Source organism: Lactuca saligna, chromosome 3, assembly GCF_052625555.1.
Source record: "Lactuca saligna cultivar CGN05327 chromosome 3, ASM5262555v1, whole genome shotgun sequence".
Lineage (NCBI taxonomy): Eukaryota > Viridiplantae > Streptophyta > Magnoliopsida > Asterales > Asteraceae > Lactuca > Lactuca saligna.
This window is the reverse complement of record NC_136419.1, coordinates 123,524,213-123,542,227: the sequence shown is the minus strand read 5'-3', so window position 1 is coordinate 123,542,227 and position 18,015 is coordinate 123,524,213. Positions and strand designations below refer to the sequence as shown.

At 37.8% G+C, this 18,015-nt stretch overlaps 1 protein-coding gene across 1 annotated transcript; it reads left to right on the top strand.

Annotated features, from left to right (window-relative positions):
* Positions 1 to 3,528: 3,528 nt before the first annotated feature.
* LOC145037206 (plant viral-response family protein (DUF716)) lies at positions 3,529 to 5,103 on the top strand. The gene has a single exon (XM_078985812.1). It carries the CDS (start codon positions 3,955 to 3,957, stop codon positions 4,948 to 4,950), a length of 996 nt encoding a protein of 331 aa, XP_078841938.1. The 5' UTR covers positions 3,529 to 3,954; the 3' UTR covers positions 4,951 to 5,103.
* Positions 5,104 to 18,015: the final 12,912 nt, after the last annotated feature.

Genomic DNA, 18,015 nt, shown 5'->3' with positions numbered 1-18,015 from the left:
GCTTTGAATTTAACAGCAAATGCTAGCTCTTTTTTGGTGTTATAGGTTTGATTGAAAATTAATTTATCATTTGGACCTAAACTATGAAATGGTCCAGGTTCAAGGTTCAAGAATAGGTTCTGGACAATCAGGAATAGAAGGAATACAATACCATGGATTAAAACCAGTTTTTCGTTGCGTGTACTCATCATCCGACCACCCTTCATTTGATTTTTCCTCACATCTTCGATCATCAATTTCAGGAACTTCTCCAAACCCGAACAAATTTTCACGTTGTAATTCAGTCATGCCCGCTTTTGGTTCTTTATCATTATCGGATACAAAAGTGTCATTATCAGTAACCAAAACTTTTTTTTTTCATATCCCACTGGCACTTCATTTCCTCTTCCCCTTGAACGATTTCCATCACATTGGCTTTCTATACGACCTCTATTAGTTTTTGTTGGATTAAACTGGTTGTTAACCACTGCTTGTTCGTCACCTACCACCGTTAAATACAAATGCACCGTCTTCTTTGATTCAGACATTACATATCTCAGTTGAAATACATCAGTTTCATCTCCAAGCTCCATGACATACCCTAACTCCGGGTGTTTAAAAGAAAAACATATATGACTATTTAACACACTCGCCTGACTTCTAACCATTTGTAATAACATTTCATGGTCAATGTTAGGAGGAAGATTTAAACCATAGTTTTTCACATTATTTCTAACGTAAACCTCAACTCTATTAACTAACTGCCACGACCCTCCTGTACACAAAATAATAAAGCTCATTTTACAAACCACTCTCCACAATATCAACGAAAAAACAACTTCTACTAGCAATTGGAACTCAGAAACTCACAAATAACCACTTCAATACGTCTATAACTTCTATATCTGATCTGCAGAGGTGTACACAAATCCGCAGAGGTGTACATTGATCCTTAGAGGTGTGCACTGATCCACAGAGCTGTACACTGATCCACAAAGATGTGCACAGATCCGCAGAGCTGTACACTGATCCGCAGAGGTGTACACTGATCCTTAGAGATGTGTACTGATCCGCAGAGGTGTACAAAGATCCGCAGAGCTGTACACTGATCCTTAGAGGTGTGTATTGCTCCGTAGAGGTGTACACTGATCCTTACATGGCTAAGTACACAAATCCGCAGAGGTGTACATTGATCCTTAGAGGTGTGCACTGATCCACAGAGCTGTACACTGATCCACAAAGATGTGCACAGATCCGCAGAGATGTGCACAGATCCGCAGAGCTGTACACTGATCTGCAGAGGTGTACACTGATCCTTAGAGATGTGTACTGATCCCCAGAGGTGTACAAAGATCCGCAGAGCTGTACACTGATCCTTAGAGGTGTGTATTGCTCCGTAGAGGTGTACACTGATCCTTACATGGCTAATTGATGTGTCAAAAAAAAATTTAATATTAATAAACTATATGCACCGGTTTGTATTACATTATTTATATGTATTTGGTTTGTATTAGTGTATTTTTTTAAATGAATTAATAATAATAAACTAAAATAACGCAAAAAAAAAAAAAAAAAACGAAAAAAAAACCTTTTTTTGTCAAATTTTTTACATAATAATCACATAATGTATTTTAAAAAAAAATAATATTAATAATCTAAAACTAATGCAAAAAAATGAAAAAAAAATTAAAAAATTAAAAAAACAACATTCCATAGAGGTGTAGCAACATCCACAGAGGACTTAATAAATCTGTAGAGGGTGCTCTATAGATTATTTGGTCATTTTCTGAAATGTGTTTTTCCTTGGTTATTTTCTTCAAACCACCTATTGTTTTTTGTTATTACCTGAATTTTCTCACATATATATTATTTATATTATAATTTAAACTTTTAGTTTTATACTTTAAACTTTATCTCTTTAATACTTTATGTTTATTTTCAACAAACTGTTAATGGTGTTAAACTATGATCTTTTGAACACTTATATGTTTTTATAATACTAGAATTCGTACTCTTTATTTTAATATATATAAAATAGATACAATACTATTTATCACAACGTATTTTCACTAGTTTTGAACCCAAAAACTAAAGAAAAAAACAGGAGCTCATAAACCCACGGTTTAAAACTGAAAAACCCATAAAGTCAACCCGGAAAACCAACCCATGCAAAAACCGAACCTATATGGGTTTAAAAACCGAAAAGCCAACTTTCTATGGTTTGGTTTGGTTTTAGCCAAAAACCAACCCATGCTCATCCCTAGTTGTTGTTCCTACATAGAGCATTTCCTTTTCTTCTTATAGTCGATGCCCCTCGACTTGGCTTGAAACTCACGAAACTCCACTGAAAACCACCCCACTTTCGACGCACTAAATAGATAATCGTTGTCGCTGCCACTATTGGGTCCGGTTATCTCCATAGAGCAGTAACGACGGTGATTAACCCAATCGCAGTCACCCCTGTTGCACTTGCATATGGAGCTTGTTTATCCACCAAGATTGAGAAACATGAGTAGAATCCAAATCGGATAGAGGGAGAAAGAGAAGGCAAAGGGAATACCAATTTTCTCCCCAAGCTAGAAATAGTACCCAAATCCTATGTAGCAACCATGTCATTTAATGAAAATGACTCTATTTTGTTATACCGGAATATAAAATGCCTACAATGAGTCAAGTGACTAAATAAACATGTTAGAGGGTGTTTGGGTTGGCTTTTAAAATGACTTTTTATCTTTTTTTTTTTTTTTTTGAAAAAATCAAAAAGTTTAATAAAATGTTTGGGAACTTTAAAAGTCCTTTTAGAATAGTTTTTGGCTAAGAAGAAAATACTCTTTTTCTAAAAGTCATGAAATGCTAACTTTTGGTATTTTTGGGGTTTTAAAAGGTAAAAGGTTAAAAGTTTTTCCAAACATATTTTTAAAATTTCACAAAAGTTAAAAGTCAATAAGATCTTTTGTGAAAAGACTTTATGTCTCTAAAATGTAAAAAAAATAGAAGAAAACAATCTTTTAAAACAAAAGATAATAGTTGGTCAGGCTCTCGTCACAATAATCATTTCATCTCCACAAAATTAACATGGATATTCCTTTCTACGGGGTGTTTGAGATTGCGTTTGAAAAATGCTCGTTTACTTATTGGTTTTTTAAAAAGCTAATAAGCCAAAAAAAAGTGTTTGACAAACTCAAAAGCACTTTTCAGAATAGCTTTTTCATAAGTTTCAATAAGCAGTTTTTAATAAGCATGTAAAACGTGACTTTTTGAAACTGTTTATGGCTTTTCAACAAAAATAACTTCAAAAAACATTTTTTAAATCAGACACTTTTTAACTTATTGACTTATTGACATTTTCACTATAAAAGCTTATCCAAATGCTTTTTAAAAAACTATTTTTACTCCCACTATAAACAAATAATAGTTTTATCTAAAAATACTTTTCTAATTAAACAACACTCCCAAACACCTTCTAGTTCTTTTTGTTTTCTTTCCAATAAATAAACTCTCTTTCCAGATCTTTCCGCTTCTCCTCTTTTATTTTGATTAATTAAACTCCTGAGTAATGTAAAGTTCTTATTGTTAGAAACATTTTGATTTTCATTTATTTTTTAACAAAATTAACTCTCAGCTCGTTTGCAGTTAAAACAAACAATTGATTCATGCAACATCATCATCATCTGGATTATCAGCGTTCATTCTCCTAATACTTTATATCATTCTAGTTGCCGGTGGCGGTGGCGGTGGCGGTGGTGGTAAGCCGGTAATTGTGGTGTATTCCCCGTAGGCAACGAAGAAGAGTTCCAATTCCAATACGACAGGCGGACAGCGGAGAACAGATTCATGTTCTCTCTCTTCGTTCATATTTGACTTTGACTTTGAAAACTCGACAATTACACCAAGCCAACCCTCGGAAGAAAAACCCCAATCTCATATCAAATTCCTCCTCCATTCTCTTCATCATTTCAACGAGGATCGGTAACAATGGCAGGACTCTTCACTTACGCTATCGGCGGCGGCGGATTGTTCCTCATCGGCGCTTCTGAATCCATAATCTCAACCTCCGAAACCCTAGAGCAAATATCTCAAATGTCATCTCTCTCATCACCAGCGCTTCCATCATCAACTACTCGATCGAAATCGAGCTCTTTCGTTACATCGTTAATCTTCTTCGCGATCTCTCTCGTTTCCTTCTTATTCATCTTAAACTCGTTAATTTCTATAATCGATGGTATAAGATCAAAAGATCAAACGGGCGTTGTTCTTCAATTGGAGGTAATATCAATTTCCGCTTTGTTCTTTCTCTTCTCTGTTTTAGGTATATTAACAAATCTTAGAAATTCATTCCAATTCCCATCATCAATCCTCAACGTTCTCTGTCTGTTTGGTTTCGTCGAAGAATTCTTTTTGTTTTACATCCAGAAGAAAGATCCAGATGGGATCGAGAATCGTTACTATGATCTACTCCTTGTTCCAATCTGTATCTGTATCGTCTCCACCCTTCTCGAACTCAGAACCCCAAAATCAAACTATTCTAGGTTAGGGCGAGGAGTTGGTTTGGTTCTGCAAGGGATGTGGTTTGTTCAAATGGGGATTTCGTTCTATTCAAGCTCCATCACAAATGGTTGCTTCATGCGTGAAAAGAGTAGAGGAAATTTTACAATCAGATGTAAAGGACACCCTGAGTTTCATAGAGCTAGAGCCATTGCTACCCTGCAATTCAATTGTCATCTTGCACTTCTTGTGTGTTTCGTTGCTGGAGTTTATAGTTTACTAAGCAGAAAACATGGTGTGAGCAATGAATCAATGCAATATAAACCACTCGGAGCTGAGATGCTGCATCTGGATCATGCTCAGTTTACTTTGGATAGCGAAGATGATGAAGATGATAATGTTAAAGATGAAGGAAAAGTGTTAGTCGAGAAGAAGCTTGATTTAGTGCAAGAAAGAACAGCCAATGGCTATGGTTCTCACCCTTGAGGTAATTCCACATGCATATTTTGATTTTGTAGTAGTTTTCTGGAGATAGATTAGAGACACAATGTGGTTCATGAATCATGATGGTCTTTTTTTTAATAATGTTTTAAGTTTGGTTTCAGAATTTACACATCTAAATACATAATTTTTTGTTCATTTGGACTTTGATTGTGTTCTTGTGTTTGTTTATGGATATTGGTGACAATTGTTCATCTATTAGTTTGAATCTAAAATACCATTTTACATATTTTTAAATCTTAAGAAGTAACAACTTTGAAAGTTGTTCCAAATTGGTTATCAGGTTACCCAATTTTTTTTACTTTTATAATTTTGACACAAATGTTAAATTTTGTTACGAGATTGGTTTCCACTTTTTTACATGATTTTTAAAGATTGGTTTTTTATAATTTTTTTGTTTTGTTTTATATTTTTCAGATATTCGTTTTTGTGCATATCTTTTAAAAGTTTTTTTACACCATTGTGTTTTGATAATTGTCATACTAATCTCTTTGTAGCTATCTTATGTCGTTCATGTTAAGGAGATATATTGTTATGCATAAAAAAAAAGTTAAATTGCAAACATGTAAAAGTTAGAGTCATCTTGATATATTGAGTATTATGTAAACAGAAAACATGTAAAAGTTGTAAAAAACATATAAAGTTGTAAAAAGTCTTGAAAAACATATCTAAAAAAACAAATTCATATAGAAAAAATGAATTTGCACAAAAGACTAATTTTCGAAAAACATTGAAAAAACAAAGCTATACTCGAAAAACATTGAAAAAACAAAGCTATAGAGAAGTTGTGACAAATCTCTTTATTATAATAAAAAATAGTTTTAATCTCATTTTGTCATGTGTCTTTCTAATAAACTCGTCATTAATATTATGTTACATGTATATATTAGGTAAATCATTTTAAAATTTAAATTTGTTTTTTTCTAATTCTATGTTAAATTTGAAGTTATAACAACTTTAAAATTTTGATATATCTCTTAATTAATAATTTATTTAAAATGATATATTAAAATAATTGATTAATAATTATGAATCTTTACTGTGAAAGTCTAATTAATTTTGTAACTGTGTTTTTCACGGTTATAAACTGGTTTTTAAAAATAAATAAGTTAGGACCTAATTTAAAAAAAAAACATCAAACATGTGAAATTTTCCTGTTTCCCCCGCTCCCGAAATTTCAAACATGTGAAAAGTCAAACATGTCAACGGGGGCAAACGGGGCGGGGAGTGCATCTCCTGCCCCCGCCCCCGAAATTTCCCTGTTCCCCCGCCCCCGGAATGTTCAGCCTTCCTACCCCCGTCCCCGCCCCCGAATCCCCTTTATTACCCCCTCCCCCGTTCCCCCGCCCCCGATTGATTTTAGGCTACTTTTTTTTTTGTTAAAATAAGTTGTTATTTAGGTTAAAAGAAGTTATTTTTTAGATAACAAATAATTATTTATAGCATAATTTTATATTTTAAAAATAAAAAAAAGTTATGGCATTTTTAAAAATTATGCTAACAACTTAAAAACATGTTTTTTGATGAATTTTGAAAGCTCAAAATCATGTTATTGTTTATTATATTTATATAATTAATATATGTAAATATGTGTATAATTTATTAACGGGATCCCCATGGGGATTTCGGGACGGGATTGACTACCCCCGCCCCCGCCCCCGAAATTAAAACGGGGGTTAATCTTACCCCCGTCCCCGATTTTTTTTAAATAAATCCTTCAAACGGGACGGGGCCCCCACGGGTACAGGGTCCCATGGAACTTTTTGACATCCCTAAAAAAAAAGTTAAGTAATTAACTTGTAAACACGTTGCACCATGGTGATCGATATGAAACAACTAGTGTTATACATGTAACGATATGAAACAACTAGTGTTATACATGTAAAGTGGCCATGTTAACTAATATAAAAACGATCGTTGTATCCTTGCCAAAAAGAATGTGGGCATTCAATTTCAATCCAAGATAATATTAAATTAGTGATTTGACCTGTTCGTGTTTTCCGCAATTTCATTATTATTAGTATTTTTAAGATTTCCATTATACACTTGTGTAAAAAAGTATTTATGTTGTGTTTAATCGGTTCAATTAATCATGTCATCCGTACAGTTGATTGTGTCCTCTAATAATTATTGTGAACATCTACACCTAAAGCTCAATCCATTAAGATGCTATCTGACCCATCTCATACATGCAAGGCAAACATATAGACACAACAGCCACATACAACTTCAGCGACAATGCCACACACATGTGCACTCATAAGATACACACGTTACAACCAAAAACAAACTCTAAAAGCAGTTTTCTACATGAAAGATTATAATCGACCTTGTCTACTACTTGTGACAACTGTCAAAATTCGAGTCGGTTCTAGATTTGACTAAAATTAGTTGCACATATAGACACGACACATACTAGACTTAGTAACTAGAAGCTAAATTATAACCTACTAGAAACTTGAAAACAAGTAGAATCGAAGAATAGTGTACTTAGATTTTACATTGGTATGTGAATTCTACAACTACTTAACTGTAGAGACTATCCATATTCGGGTCACTCTTTGACTCGAACACCTTTTCATGAATCATATACACACATCATGCACTTGAATTAAAAGTAGAAATTAGGTCAAAGTTTCATAGAAGCTTAAGTCAAAGTTCAATACTAGGATTAGTATACTCGATTCCTCAATTTCGCCTGAATCTTGAAACCACTACATAGAATACTAACAAATCGATAAAAATAAATTACAAACATTATTTTTAACTAGAAAAGATTTATGAAACTCTAACATAAATTGAAATCTCAAATAATTCAATTTATTTTGATATCCAAATATTTATTAAATCTAAAGACCCTAAAAACCCTAAAAACTCAAATTTATAAACTCTAACACCTAAAAATCCATAAAATTTGGTATGGACTTTATAATATCAATTTAAAATAACTCAAATTAATAAAATATAACCAAGGAGAAATACAATTAAAGTCATTAGTACTTAGCCCTATTTTCTAAGCCAAAAATCAAGGTTTTGTGAATGAAAATTAGGATAAGGTGCATATTTTATAAAAACTTGATATTTTTATAAAATAAAGTTATATTTTATAAAATTTAAAAGAAGGAGACCCTCTCTCCATTGAAAATTCGGATTCCTCTCTCTCTCTCTCTCTCTCTCTCTTACTTGAAAACCCTAATACACTATTTCCCCATATCAAGAATCAATTTCACTTTTTCACTCTACCTCTCATTCTCTCTCACACTCTTCATCACCACCACCATTTTCTCTTACCCTCACCCTAAGTCACAAATTTTTTGCAGAAAATATGTCCAAGAACACACCTCAAACTCGAAATCTTCATCATCTTGCAGTGTTCTTAAAGGTAAAATCGATTTCCACTTCACCATTCCTTCAAGTTTTACTTGTTTTTCATGGATTTTCTCCATCTTCTACTCCATTCTATTGTAAAATCATCAACACTTGCACCTACTCACGGTTTTGATGATGATGGTGGTAGGATTTCATCCAAAAACGTGACAACCCGATATTTCAACTCTATGTAAACGACCTAAAAAGTCAAGTATTATAACAACGTTCGTTATAATGAAATCAACTTCGAAAATAAAATATCCAAAAATCACTAATTAAATTACCTATTATGTTAGATGTCATTAAACTGTGATCGTACGTAAAAAGAACGCCCAAATCCGACTTCGTATAAGGAAATTATGAATTTTCCAAGTTCGGCTTAGCAACGAACAGCTAAAAACTCGACCGGAATGACCTAAATGAGAATCGAAGGTCTCGACAATGGTTTTTCAACGGTAAAAAGTCTGGCAAAAACAGACGTTAGATAATGAAGTTATGAATTTCTAATGAAATTTTCTTACCGCGACCTTTTAAAAATAAATAATAAAAATAATTTCAAAATTTGCCGAAGGAATCTAAACGAAAGTTGTAGAGTATAGTCTCACCTACGCGTGGATATAAAGAACGTCGAAAACGGAGTTCGTATGAAGAAGATATGAATTTTTGAAGTTTATTAAATATTAAAAATAGAATTTTTAATGGAAATTTCGGTATTATCCGAAGGCTGAGTCACGCACGAGTACGCCCAGCATACTCAAGGCCTAGGCCTCGGATCGTCCACGTCGCGCTCTATGCGAGCCTATGTCTAGTCCCATCCGGAGTCCGAAGCAGTCGAGGATGCGCTTATGCGTGACGCACGCGTACGCCCAGCGTACTCGCATACGCCCCGCGTACGGAGGCAGTTCCCACCCCCTATAAAAGGGATGCGAGGGTTCCGAAGAAAATAACCATTTCCTCTAATCTCTCTTGTGTTTTTGCCTCGTTTTCCGTGCACGTGCTATCCCGAAGTCCCAATTACCTTGCTCAAGTCCCGAAGGTCGTTTGTACTCCCGAGATTCCCGAGAAAATCCGCTTTCTATAGTCGAAATTCTGTCCGGTTTTCATCCCGCCTTCTTCGATCTTTCAAGTGAGTTCATAACCCTATAATCCACACTTTTAAATGTTTTATAAATACTTTTATATGCTTTTAAGGGGGGGGGGGGGGGGAATACAAGTAAAACACTCGATTATTATCGTGTGTTATATAATAAAGTTTCATTATACGCTTTTTATAAATAGAATCATATGTGATTTATAAATATTATAGGGAAACTTTCGTATGCAAATTATACCACGATAACATCTTATCTTTTGAAATAAGAAACGATTTATGTATTTATGTAAATTAAAAACTCTGTTTATACTACAGGTATATGTGTCCAGTTTTGACACTACAGAAATTATACTTTTCATAACAAGTGAGCATTTTCACTAGGAATTACTATACAAACGAAACACACTTTTAGAAAACTATAATAGGTATAGTTTTACGAGAATACTACAGACTTTTACATACTAGAAATACTATTTCAAGAAGTTACTTTCATATACAAGAACAAACGAACATTTTCACACGTAAATCTTTTTTATACTAAGTTTTGTGAGACATTAAACTTCACGTACGCTCGAGTACACATTTCAAGTCCTGTATTATATACCAGAATCCCTTGGAGGGGGAGCATGGTGTTTGTGTATAGATCTATACGGGATTGACAACCCCGCACCCTGACTGTTAGCTATAGTACACCATTTGGGGTGACAAACGTCAGAACATGCCAACGCCTGAAGAACGTTGTGTATAGGCATTCCTAGTCAATAGCATGGTTATAAAACTCACATAGAGTATTAAAAACACATTGATTTACAGGGTTTTTCAGACGTATTGGAAATTTTATACGTACATAAATTAACTACTTTAGGCATGAAAAACCTAATTGTGATACAAGTTTGGAACTTCTAAACCACTACCCACAGATGGGAAAACATTAACTTTCTAGAAACAAACATTAGCCTTGATTTAAGGCTACATTTATACCAGTAGAAAATATGGGATTTTCTAGAAACTAACTAACAAAAACAAACCATTTCATTTTTCATACAAATACTATCATTAAATGCTTATGAAACTCACCAGCTTAAATGCTGATCTACTATTTCAAAACCACTTGTAAGTCCCAGGGACTCAATAATTACAGGTACCAAATAGCTTTTGAAGAAGGAACGCTGCGGCACTAGTTTAAATTCATATTTTGGCATCATATTGTAATTGGTTTTGAACATGTACTCTTTTAACAATGTAAACTTTCAATTATATATATGATGGTTGTATTGCTTTCTTTACTATCTATTCATTTGTTACATTACCACATAAAGTCATCCGCCCCCGAACGTTTCCGCCGTTCCGGTTTGGGGGTGTGACAAAAAACAACATGCATGTTGTAAATGGTGAAATCCAAGGACCAAAACCTAAGTCAAATCAACATAATACACTTTTCTACAAGTTTTGGGGGAAAATCACCACATGCACCCTAAGTTTTCTTTCGAAAACGATTTATTACCATTTCAAACTCATTAATGGTATTCAAACCAACATGCATGTAATGATCTTCAAGCTTAGATGCTAGATGATCAAAGTTTGTTGTTAAAAGCTTTCAAATATGTTCATAAAGGATTTATTCTCAAATAAATACCTAAAAATCTTTTATGATGAAATCCGATTTTTGCAAGAATCCCACTAATGAAATAAGATGATTTGTAAATTTTCAGAAAATAATTCATTTATCTCGAATTATTATAATTATTGCAATAAAATAGGGCAATAAATCATATAAAAATACTTTTTGAGGTCTATAAATCCTAGATAAATTCGTGGATGACCCCTATGGTAAATAATGACATCTCATTAAGTTTCATCGATTTTTATTACTATTTATTATGGTTTTGATTTTTTTTTGTAGCCCCAATAAATCATAAAACCACTTTAGAGAATGTGAAAATAGTATCTAATAATTTTCATAGCTCCGACCATATATGTAAGACTCAAAAAAATATTTTCAGAATTTTTCATAATGTATACCTATTTTCCCCCGATTTTTGTATTTATAATGGACTAAAAATAGGAAAAATAGTTATACTCATCCAAAATTCATGAAAATTTACTAGAAGACCTTATAATATATTAGAATTGCAAATGAAAATTTGGATGATTTTTCTATTCAATATGTTATTCTTCTTCTATTTTCTAAGATTAAATACACTTAAATCCACAAAATCAGATTCCAATAGATAAAAATCACATTTGGTATTTTTCCCAGATTATTTACACTGTAAATGAAGTTTACAAAAATTTTGGTAATTAAATTCAACTGTTTAATTATTATTCTCCAATTAATGATTATTTAAGAGGATAAAAAAATAGCAAGACTAATTGAAAAATATCTTTTATATTTTTCAAATCTTATATATAATAATAATAATAATAATAATAATAATAATAATAATAATAATAATAATAGTGTTACCAAAAGTTTGGACAATTTTGGAAACTGTTTTCTATTTATTTTAATTTTTAATAGAATAAAAGCACAAAAATCATAAAATTCAGTTAAACAGTTTATAAATTCAGTTTTATATTTTTCCCAGCTTAAGGATGTTTTGGGTAATTTTGGAAACTGTTTTTTATTTATTTCAATTTTTATTAGAATAAATGCACAAAAATCATAAAATTGGGTTAAACAGTTTAAAAATCCATTTTTATATTTTTCCCAGCTTAAGTATGTGATAGGTGCATTTTATGCACCTATTTTGCATGTTTATTTCCGTCCTTTCATAACATTCTACTTCATAATTCTTGCATATAGTTGATTATTAAGGCAATTGTGTAACAACCCGGATTCCCAGGTATTATTCATTCTTACATTTTAAGTATTTTATGAGGAGACTCGGCGAGTTGGAGCTCAAACTCGCCGAGTAGGATTGTGATTTTGGGCAAGGTTTGCATCTGGACTCGGCGAGTCCAAGGAATGGACTCGGCGAGTCCACGCTGATTAATGAAACCCTAATTCTCCGGGTTTGGAGCCTATTTAAGGGCACTTATAGCCTCCCATTGCGGCTACCAGTCCCTTGAGAGAACCCTAATAGAGCTAATTCGTTTTGGGAGAGAGGAAGTCACTTTTGGGCCTTTGTATTCTTTGTTTAGCAAGAGGAAGGTGGCAAGAGCAAGGAGGAGGTGAGATTCCAGCAGATCCAGAGTCCAGAGGCTTCATTTTGAGGTAATGGTTCGAATCTCTTTCAGTTATAGGGTTGATCTTTAGAGTTAGGGTTTTATAACTCCTTTGGAGAGTGATTATGTGAAGCAAATGGTCCCTCTTCGAGTTTGTGCCTTGGATCTGGACTCAAAGAGGTCCAAAGACCTTAACCATTGGAGCTTTTTGGGTTATTATGGAGTCATTGGACCTAGGTGGTTATTTTTAGGACAAAATCTCCTTTTGATGCCTTGTGGGAGTTATACAAGCATCAAGTTTCGAACTTTACGTGACATTCATGCTTGGGAAGGCCAGATCTACGGTTTGGGAAAGCAGATATGACCTCAGAAGGTCAATAAAAGTGTGTGCATGGCATGAACTCGCCGAGTTGTTCTTGGGACTCGGCGAGTAGGGTTGGGGTTTCACGTAAATTGTTCAGCAAGTGGACTTGCCGGGTTGGGGGATAACCCAGTGAGTCAGGGAGAGTCAATATGGGGTTGAGTCAAGTCAGAACTCTCCGAGTTGTTCTTGAGACTCGGCGAGTTGAGTCGTGGTGGCCCTGCGATTCATGCCAGGTGGAACTCGTCGAGTTAGGGAGTGCTCGATGTGCTAAGAAAGGATCCGAGGGAGTCAGTGAACGTGTATAAACTCACCGAGTTGCTTTGGTACACTCGCCGAGTTCGGTCAAAGTTAACCGTTGACCAGTGTTGACTTGATAGGGTTAGTCAAACTTAGTTGTAAAAGTGTTAATTAGAGATATATTGTATTATAGGAAGATTATAGTTCGGGGAATCGAGCACGAGTGATTCCAGGGATTTGCGAATTATCGAGATACACGAGGTGAGTCTTCTCACTATACTTTACCTTGAGTAGGTAATTAGAGTTATGTGATACAATGCTTGTATGCTATATATGTGTTATGTGTTGCGCTGCGTTATTCTATGTGATTTATGTTGTGCATGTTTACAGAGTTAGAACCTGAGGGTTCACAGAGTTTGGGTGCACGGACCCACAGAGTTATAGCCTCGAGTGGCTAATATGTGTTATATATGGTATTTTGGGGAACTCACTAAGCTTTGTGCTTACAGTGTTTGGTGTTATTTGTTTCAGGTACTAGTGATGATCGTGGGAAGGCGCCGACTTGATCAGTACACACACATACGGGATTTTATGTTATGAGATATTGGGATTTTTGTATGACATGAATTGAATTTTAAACATGGGTGTTTTTACAAATATTAAATGAATTATGTTTTTATAAAATGTGAAAAATTGTTTTTGAAATTTACGGTGTTACAAGTTGGTATCAGAGCCTTGGTTTGAGGGATTCGGGTACACCTTCGGGAGTATTTGAACTCAAACTAAGGATTTGGAAAATATTTTCAAAAGAGAACCAAATTTTCTAAAAGAAGTAAAAGATTTTTAGAGAAACTCAGAGTAGAAACGTGTGTAGGATCAGTCAGCACCCGAACGGTGATTTTCCAAAATACCCTTATATTATATGTTTATGAGATTGATATGATGTATTCTCTTGCTAGAGTAGGCTAGGTATTCCTATTAGGACTAGAGTGCCCTGATTTGTGATGCCTTAGCCTAGGGAGATGTGAGCTGCTATGAGATGCTTGAGAGTGAATAGGTAGCAGCGAGGAGCTTATGAGAGATCTGTTAGAGAGTGATAGAGTACTTGGAATTTGGGATCCGAAGAGGAGGATTTGGGGTGTATACTGAAACGGTGTGGACAGTAGTATTGGGCCTGTACTACTAAAAGCACCGGGGCGGTGTACAGTTCAAGTAAGAACCTTCGGAATGCCAAGAATCAAGGAGGGAAGCGTTGTCGAGTGTGAGTATGCTCGAATGGATTCTAATTTATCGTATGTTGCATTTCAAAGGTAGATCATGGTGAGGACACGTCTTATGCCAGAGAGCAGTGGGGCTAGTGATGAGGAGATCCGCTGGATCATTCACGAGGAGGTGGCTGCGGCCATCAGGGTAGAGATACCAGAGATGTTCGGGTCTATTAAGACCACGCTGATTAAGACTTTCGACGAGCGTTATGCTGCTCTTTCTAAGGCCGCTGTTGCAGCGGCCACTGCAGCTGTTGCTGCTGCGAGGCCGTAGGGTGGTGATGCGTTGCTATTCCGGGAGTTGAGCAACACGAAACCGCTAGAGTTTGATGGGACCCAGGACCCGGTGGCGGCTATGAGGTGGATTTCAGACATAGAGGGGGTGTTTCTTCACTTGCTCATCTCCTGAGCATTTGAGAGTTCGGTTCGCGCTGAACTAGCTTCGCTTGGGAGCAAAGGATTGGTGGAAGTTTGTGACAGCGCACTTTTCGCCTACTGAGCTTGTGGTAGTGACCTGGGAGAGGTTCACTACCATGTTCCAAGATGAGTACGTTCCCCAGGTGGAGAGGGAGCGTTTGGCCCATGAGTTTCTGACCCTCAAGCAGGGTACTGAGTCTGTTACGGTGATTACCAGGATGTTCCACGAGAGAGCGATGTTCTGCCTTGAGCACGTCTCCACTGAGCAGGCACGCATGAGCCGATATTTGAGTATCTTGAGGTGAGACATTCTGGAGTTCGTGGCGAACTCCTCGTACCGGACATTTGTCGAGCTTCAGGCAAATGCCCGGAAGAGGGAGATTGAGCTAGAGACTCAGGCCAGGGAGGAGGTGGAGTCTCAGGGGAGGGATCGGCGACCGGCACAGTCCCAGCCGGCAGCCAAGCGGGCCAAGCCCGTTGATCCCAAATCTGGGAGCCAGAAGGGCTGCACTTGTGGAAAGTGCGGCAAGGGTCATGATGGAGTATGTAGAGTTGGATCTTGCTACAAATGTGGCAAGGAGGGGCATATGGCCAAGGACTGCCCCAAGGGGTTTGCAGTATGTTTTCACTGCAACCAGACCGGACACCGGAAGGAGGAGTGTCCGCAGTTGCGGGGATCAGCTCAGGGAGCACCTTAGGGATCTACCCCTGCTGCCATCAGAGCTACCGAGAGTCGGCCAGTGAAGGACGGGGTGCCGAGGGCACGAGGGAGAGCCTTTCAGTTGACCACGGAGGAGGTCCGCGCAACGCCCGATGTCGTGGCTGGTATGTATTCTTTCATGTATTTATTTGATGATTGAGATATCATGCTTATATTATGTTATGCGTAGGTACTTTTCTTGTGAATTCTGTACCTGCCTTGGTGCTATTTGACTCGGGTGCGAGTCGGTATTTTGTATCTTTGGCTTTTAGTCAGCATATTAGTGTTAGTCGCGAGGCGCTGAGTCGGCCTCTGAGAGTTTCCATAGCTGACGAGAGGGTGATATATGCCACAGAGGTGATCCGCGGGTGCGTATTCCAGATTTTCAGTGTTGAGTTCCCGATTGACTTGGTTCCTATTGCGATGGGTGATATCTGTGTCATTGTGGGCATGGACTGGTTGAGCAGATTCGGTGCGGTTATCGACTGCGAGCGACAGCTGGTGACCATACAAGACCCTAGTGGGGGAGTTCTTACGGTGTACGGTGAGGGTACCCGTTCTGGATCAGCATTTTGTTCGGGTGAGGCAGTGTCTACAGTAGGGCTGTAAGGGTTTTGTGGCATACGTGATGGATATGCGGGTTGATTCCGAGAGGCCGAGGTCAGTGGAGAAGGTTCCGATAGTGCGAGAGTTCCCAGATGTCTTTCCAGAGGAGTTGTCGGGTGTGCCTCCCGTGAGGCGAGTGGAGTTCAGTATCGATTTGGTTCCGGGAGCCGCGCCTATTGCCAAGGTGCCTTATCGCCTTGCACCTTCAGAGATGCAAGAGTTGTCTTCGCAGCTTTAGGAGATGTTGGGAAAGGGGTTTATTTGGCCGAGCAGCTCGCCATGGGGAGTGCCTACCCTTTTTTTCAAGAAGAAGGATGGTTCACACCGGATGTGCATTGATTACCGAGAGTTGAAGAAGCTGACGGTTAAGAACCGTTACCCGTTGCCGAGGATCGACGATTTGTTCGATCAGTTGCAGGGAGCATGTTGGTTCTCCAAGATCGATTTGAGGTTTGGATACCATCATGTGAGGGTGCGAGATGAGAACATTCAGAAGACAACGTTCAGGATGCGTTATGGGCATTACGAGTTTATGGTGATGCCTTTCGGGCTCACCAATGCCCCGACCGTGTTCATGGATCTCATGAACCGAGTGTGCAGGCCGATGCTGGATTGGTCAGTGATTGTATTCATCGATGACATCTTGGTATATTCGAGATCTACAGAGCAGCATGAGGAGCATTTGAGGGAGATCCTCGGAGTTCTGAGATCGGAGAGGCTTTATGCCAAATTCTCCAAGTGTGATTTCTGGTTGCGAGAGGTCCAGTTCCTGGGACATCTCGTTAACCAGAAAGGGATATTGGTCGACCCGACCAAAGTTGAGGCGGTGATGAGTTGGGAGGTGCCGAGGTCACCCTCCGAGATCAGGAGTTTTCTAGGGTTGGCCGGTTATTATCGGAGATTTATCAAGGATTTCTCTAAGATCGCAGTGCCACTCACCAGATTGACCTGGAAGGGTGTCACTTTTTCATGGGGCCTCGAGCAGCAGGCCTCCTTTGAGACGCTTCGCCAAAGGTTATGCGAGGCCCCGGTGTTAGCCCTCCCGGAGGGAATGGAGGACTTTGTGGTATACTGTGACGCATCGATCTTAGGGTTAGGAGCGGTGCTGATGCAGAGAGGGCATGTGATAGGATATGCATCGAGGAAGCTAAAGCCACATGAGACGAGGTATCCCATCCATGACCTAGAGTTGGGGGCAGTGGTGTTCACCCTCAAGATTTGGTGTCACTATCTGTATGGGGTTCGGTGTACGATATACACGGAGCATAAGAGCCTGAAATATTTGATGGATCAGCCCAACCTAAACATGCGGCTGAGGAGGTGGTTGGATGTGGTTAAGGATTATGATTGTGAGATCCTGTACCATCCAGGCAAGGCTAATGTGGTAGACGACGCCCTGAGTCGTAGGGCGGAGAGTTCCCCGTTGCGAGGTGTATGTTTGCGTTTGACCGTGATGGCTCCGGTGTTGGACACCATTCGTGGAGCACAGGCTGAGACCGTGAGGTCGGAGAACCAAAAGAGGGAGCGAGTAGTAGGGTTGGTATCGGAGATCGTTACCGATGGTCGAGGGCTTATGACATTTCAGGGGCGGATTTGGGTGCCGTTTGTGGGAGGGACGCATACCATTTTGATGGAAGAAGCTCATCGGTCAAAATTCTCGATCCATACTGGGGCCACTAAGATGTATTTGGATCCGAGGAGGGAGTATTGGTGGCCCTGTATGAAGAGGGATGTTGCGTGGTTTGTTGAGAGGTGCTTAACCTGCCGTAGGGTTAAGGCCGAGCACCAGAGACCGCATGGTAGGTTGCAGCCGTTGGAGGTTCCCGAATGG

Excerpts from the sequence above, each read along its gene's own strand:
- LOC145037206 (XM_078985812.1), top strand. The coding sequence starts at position 3,955 with ATGGCAGGACTCTTCACTTACGCTATCGGCGGCGGCGGATTGTTCCTC.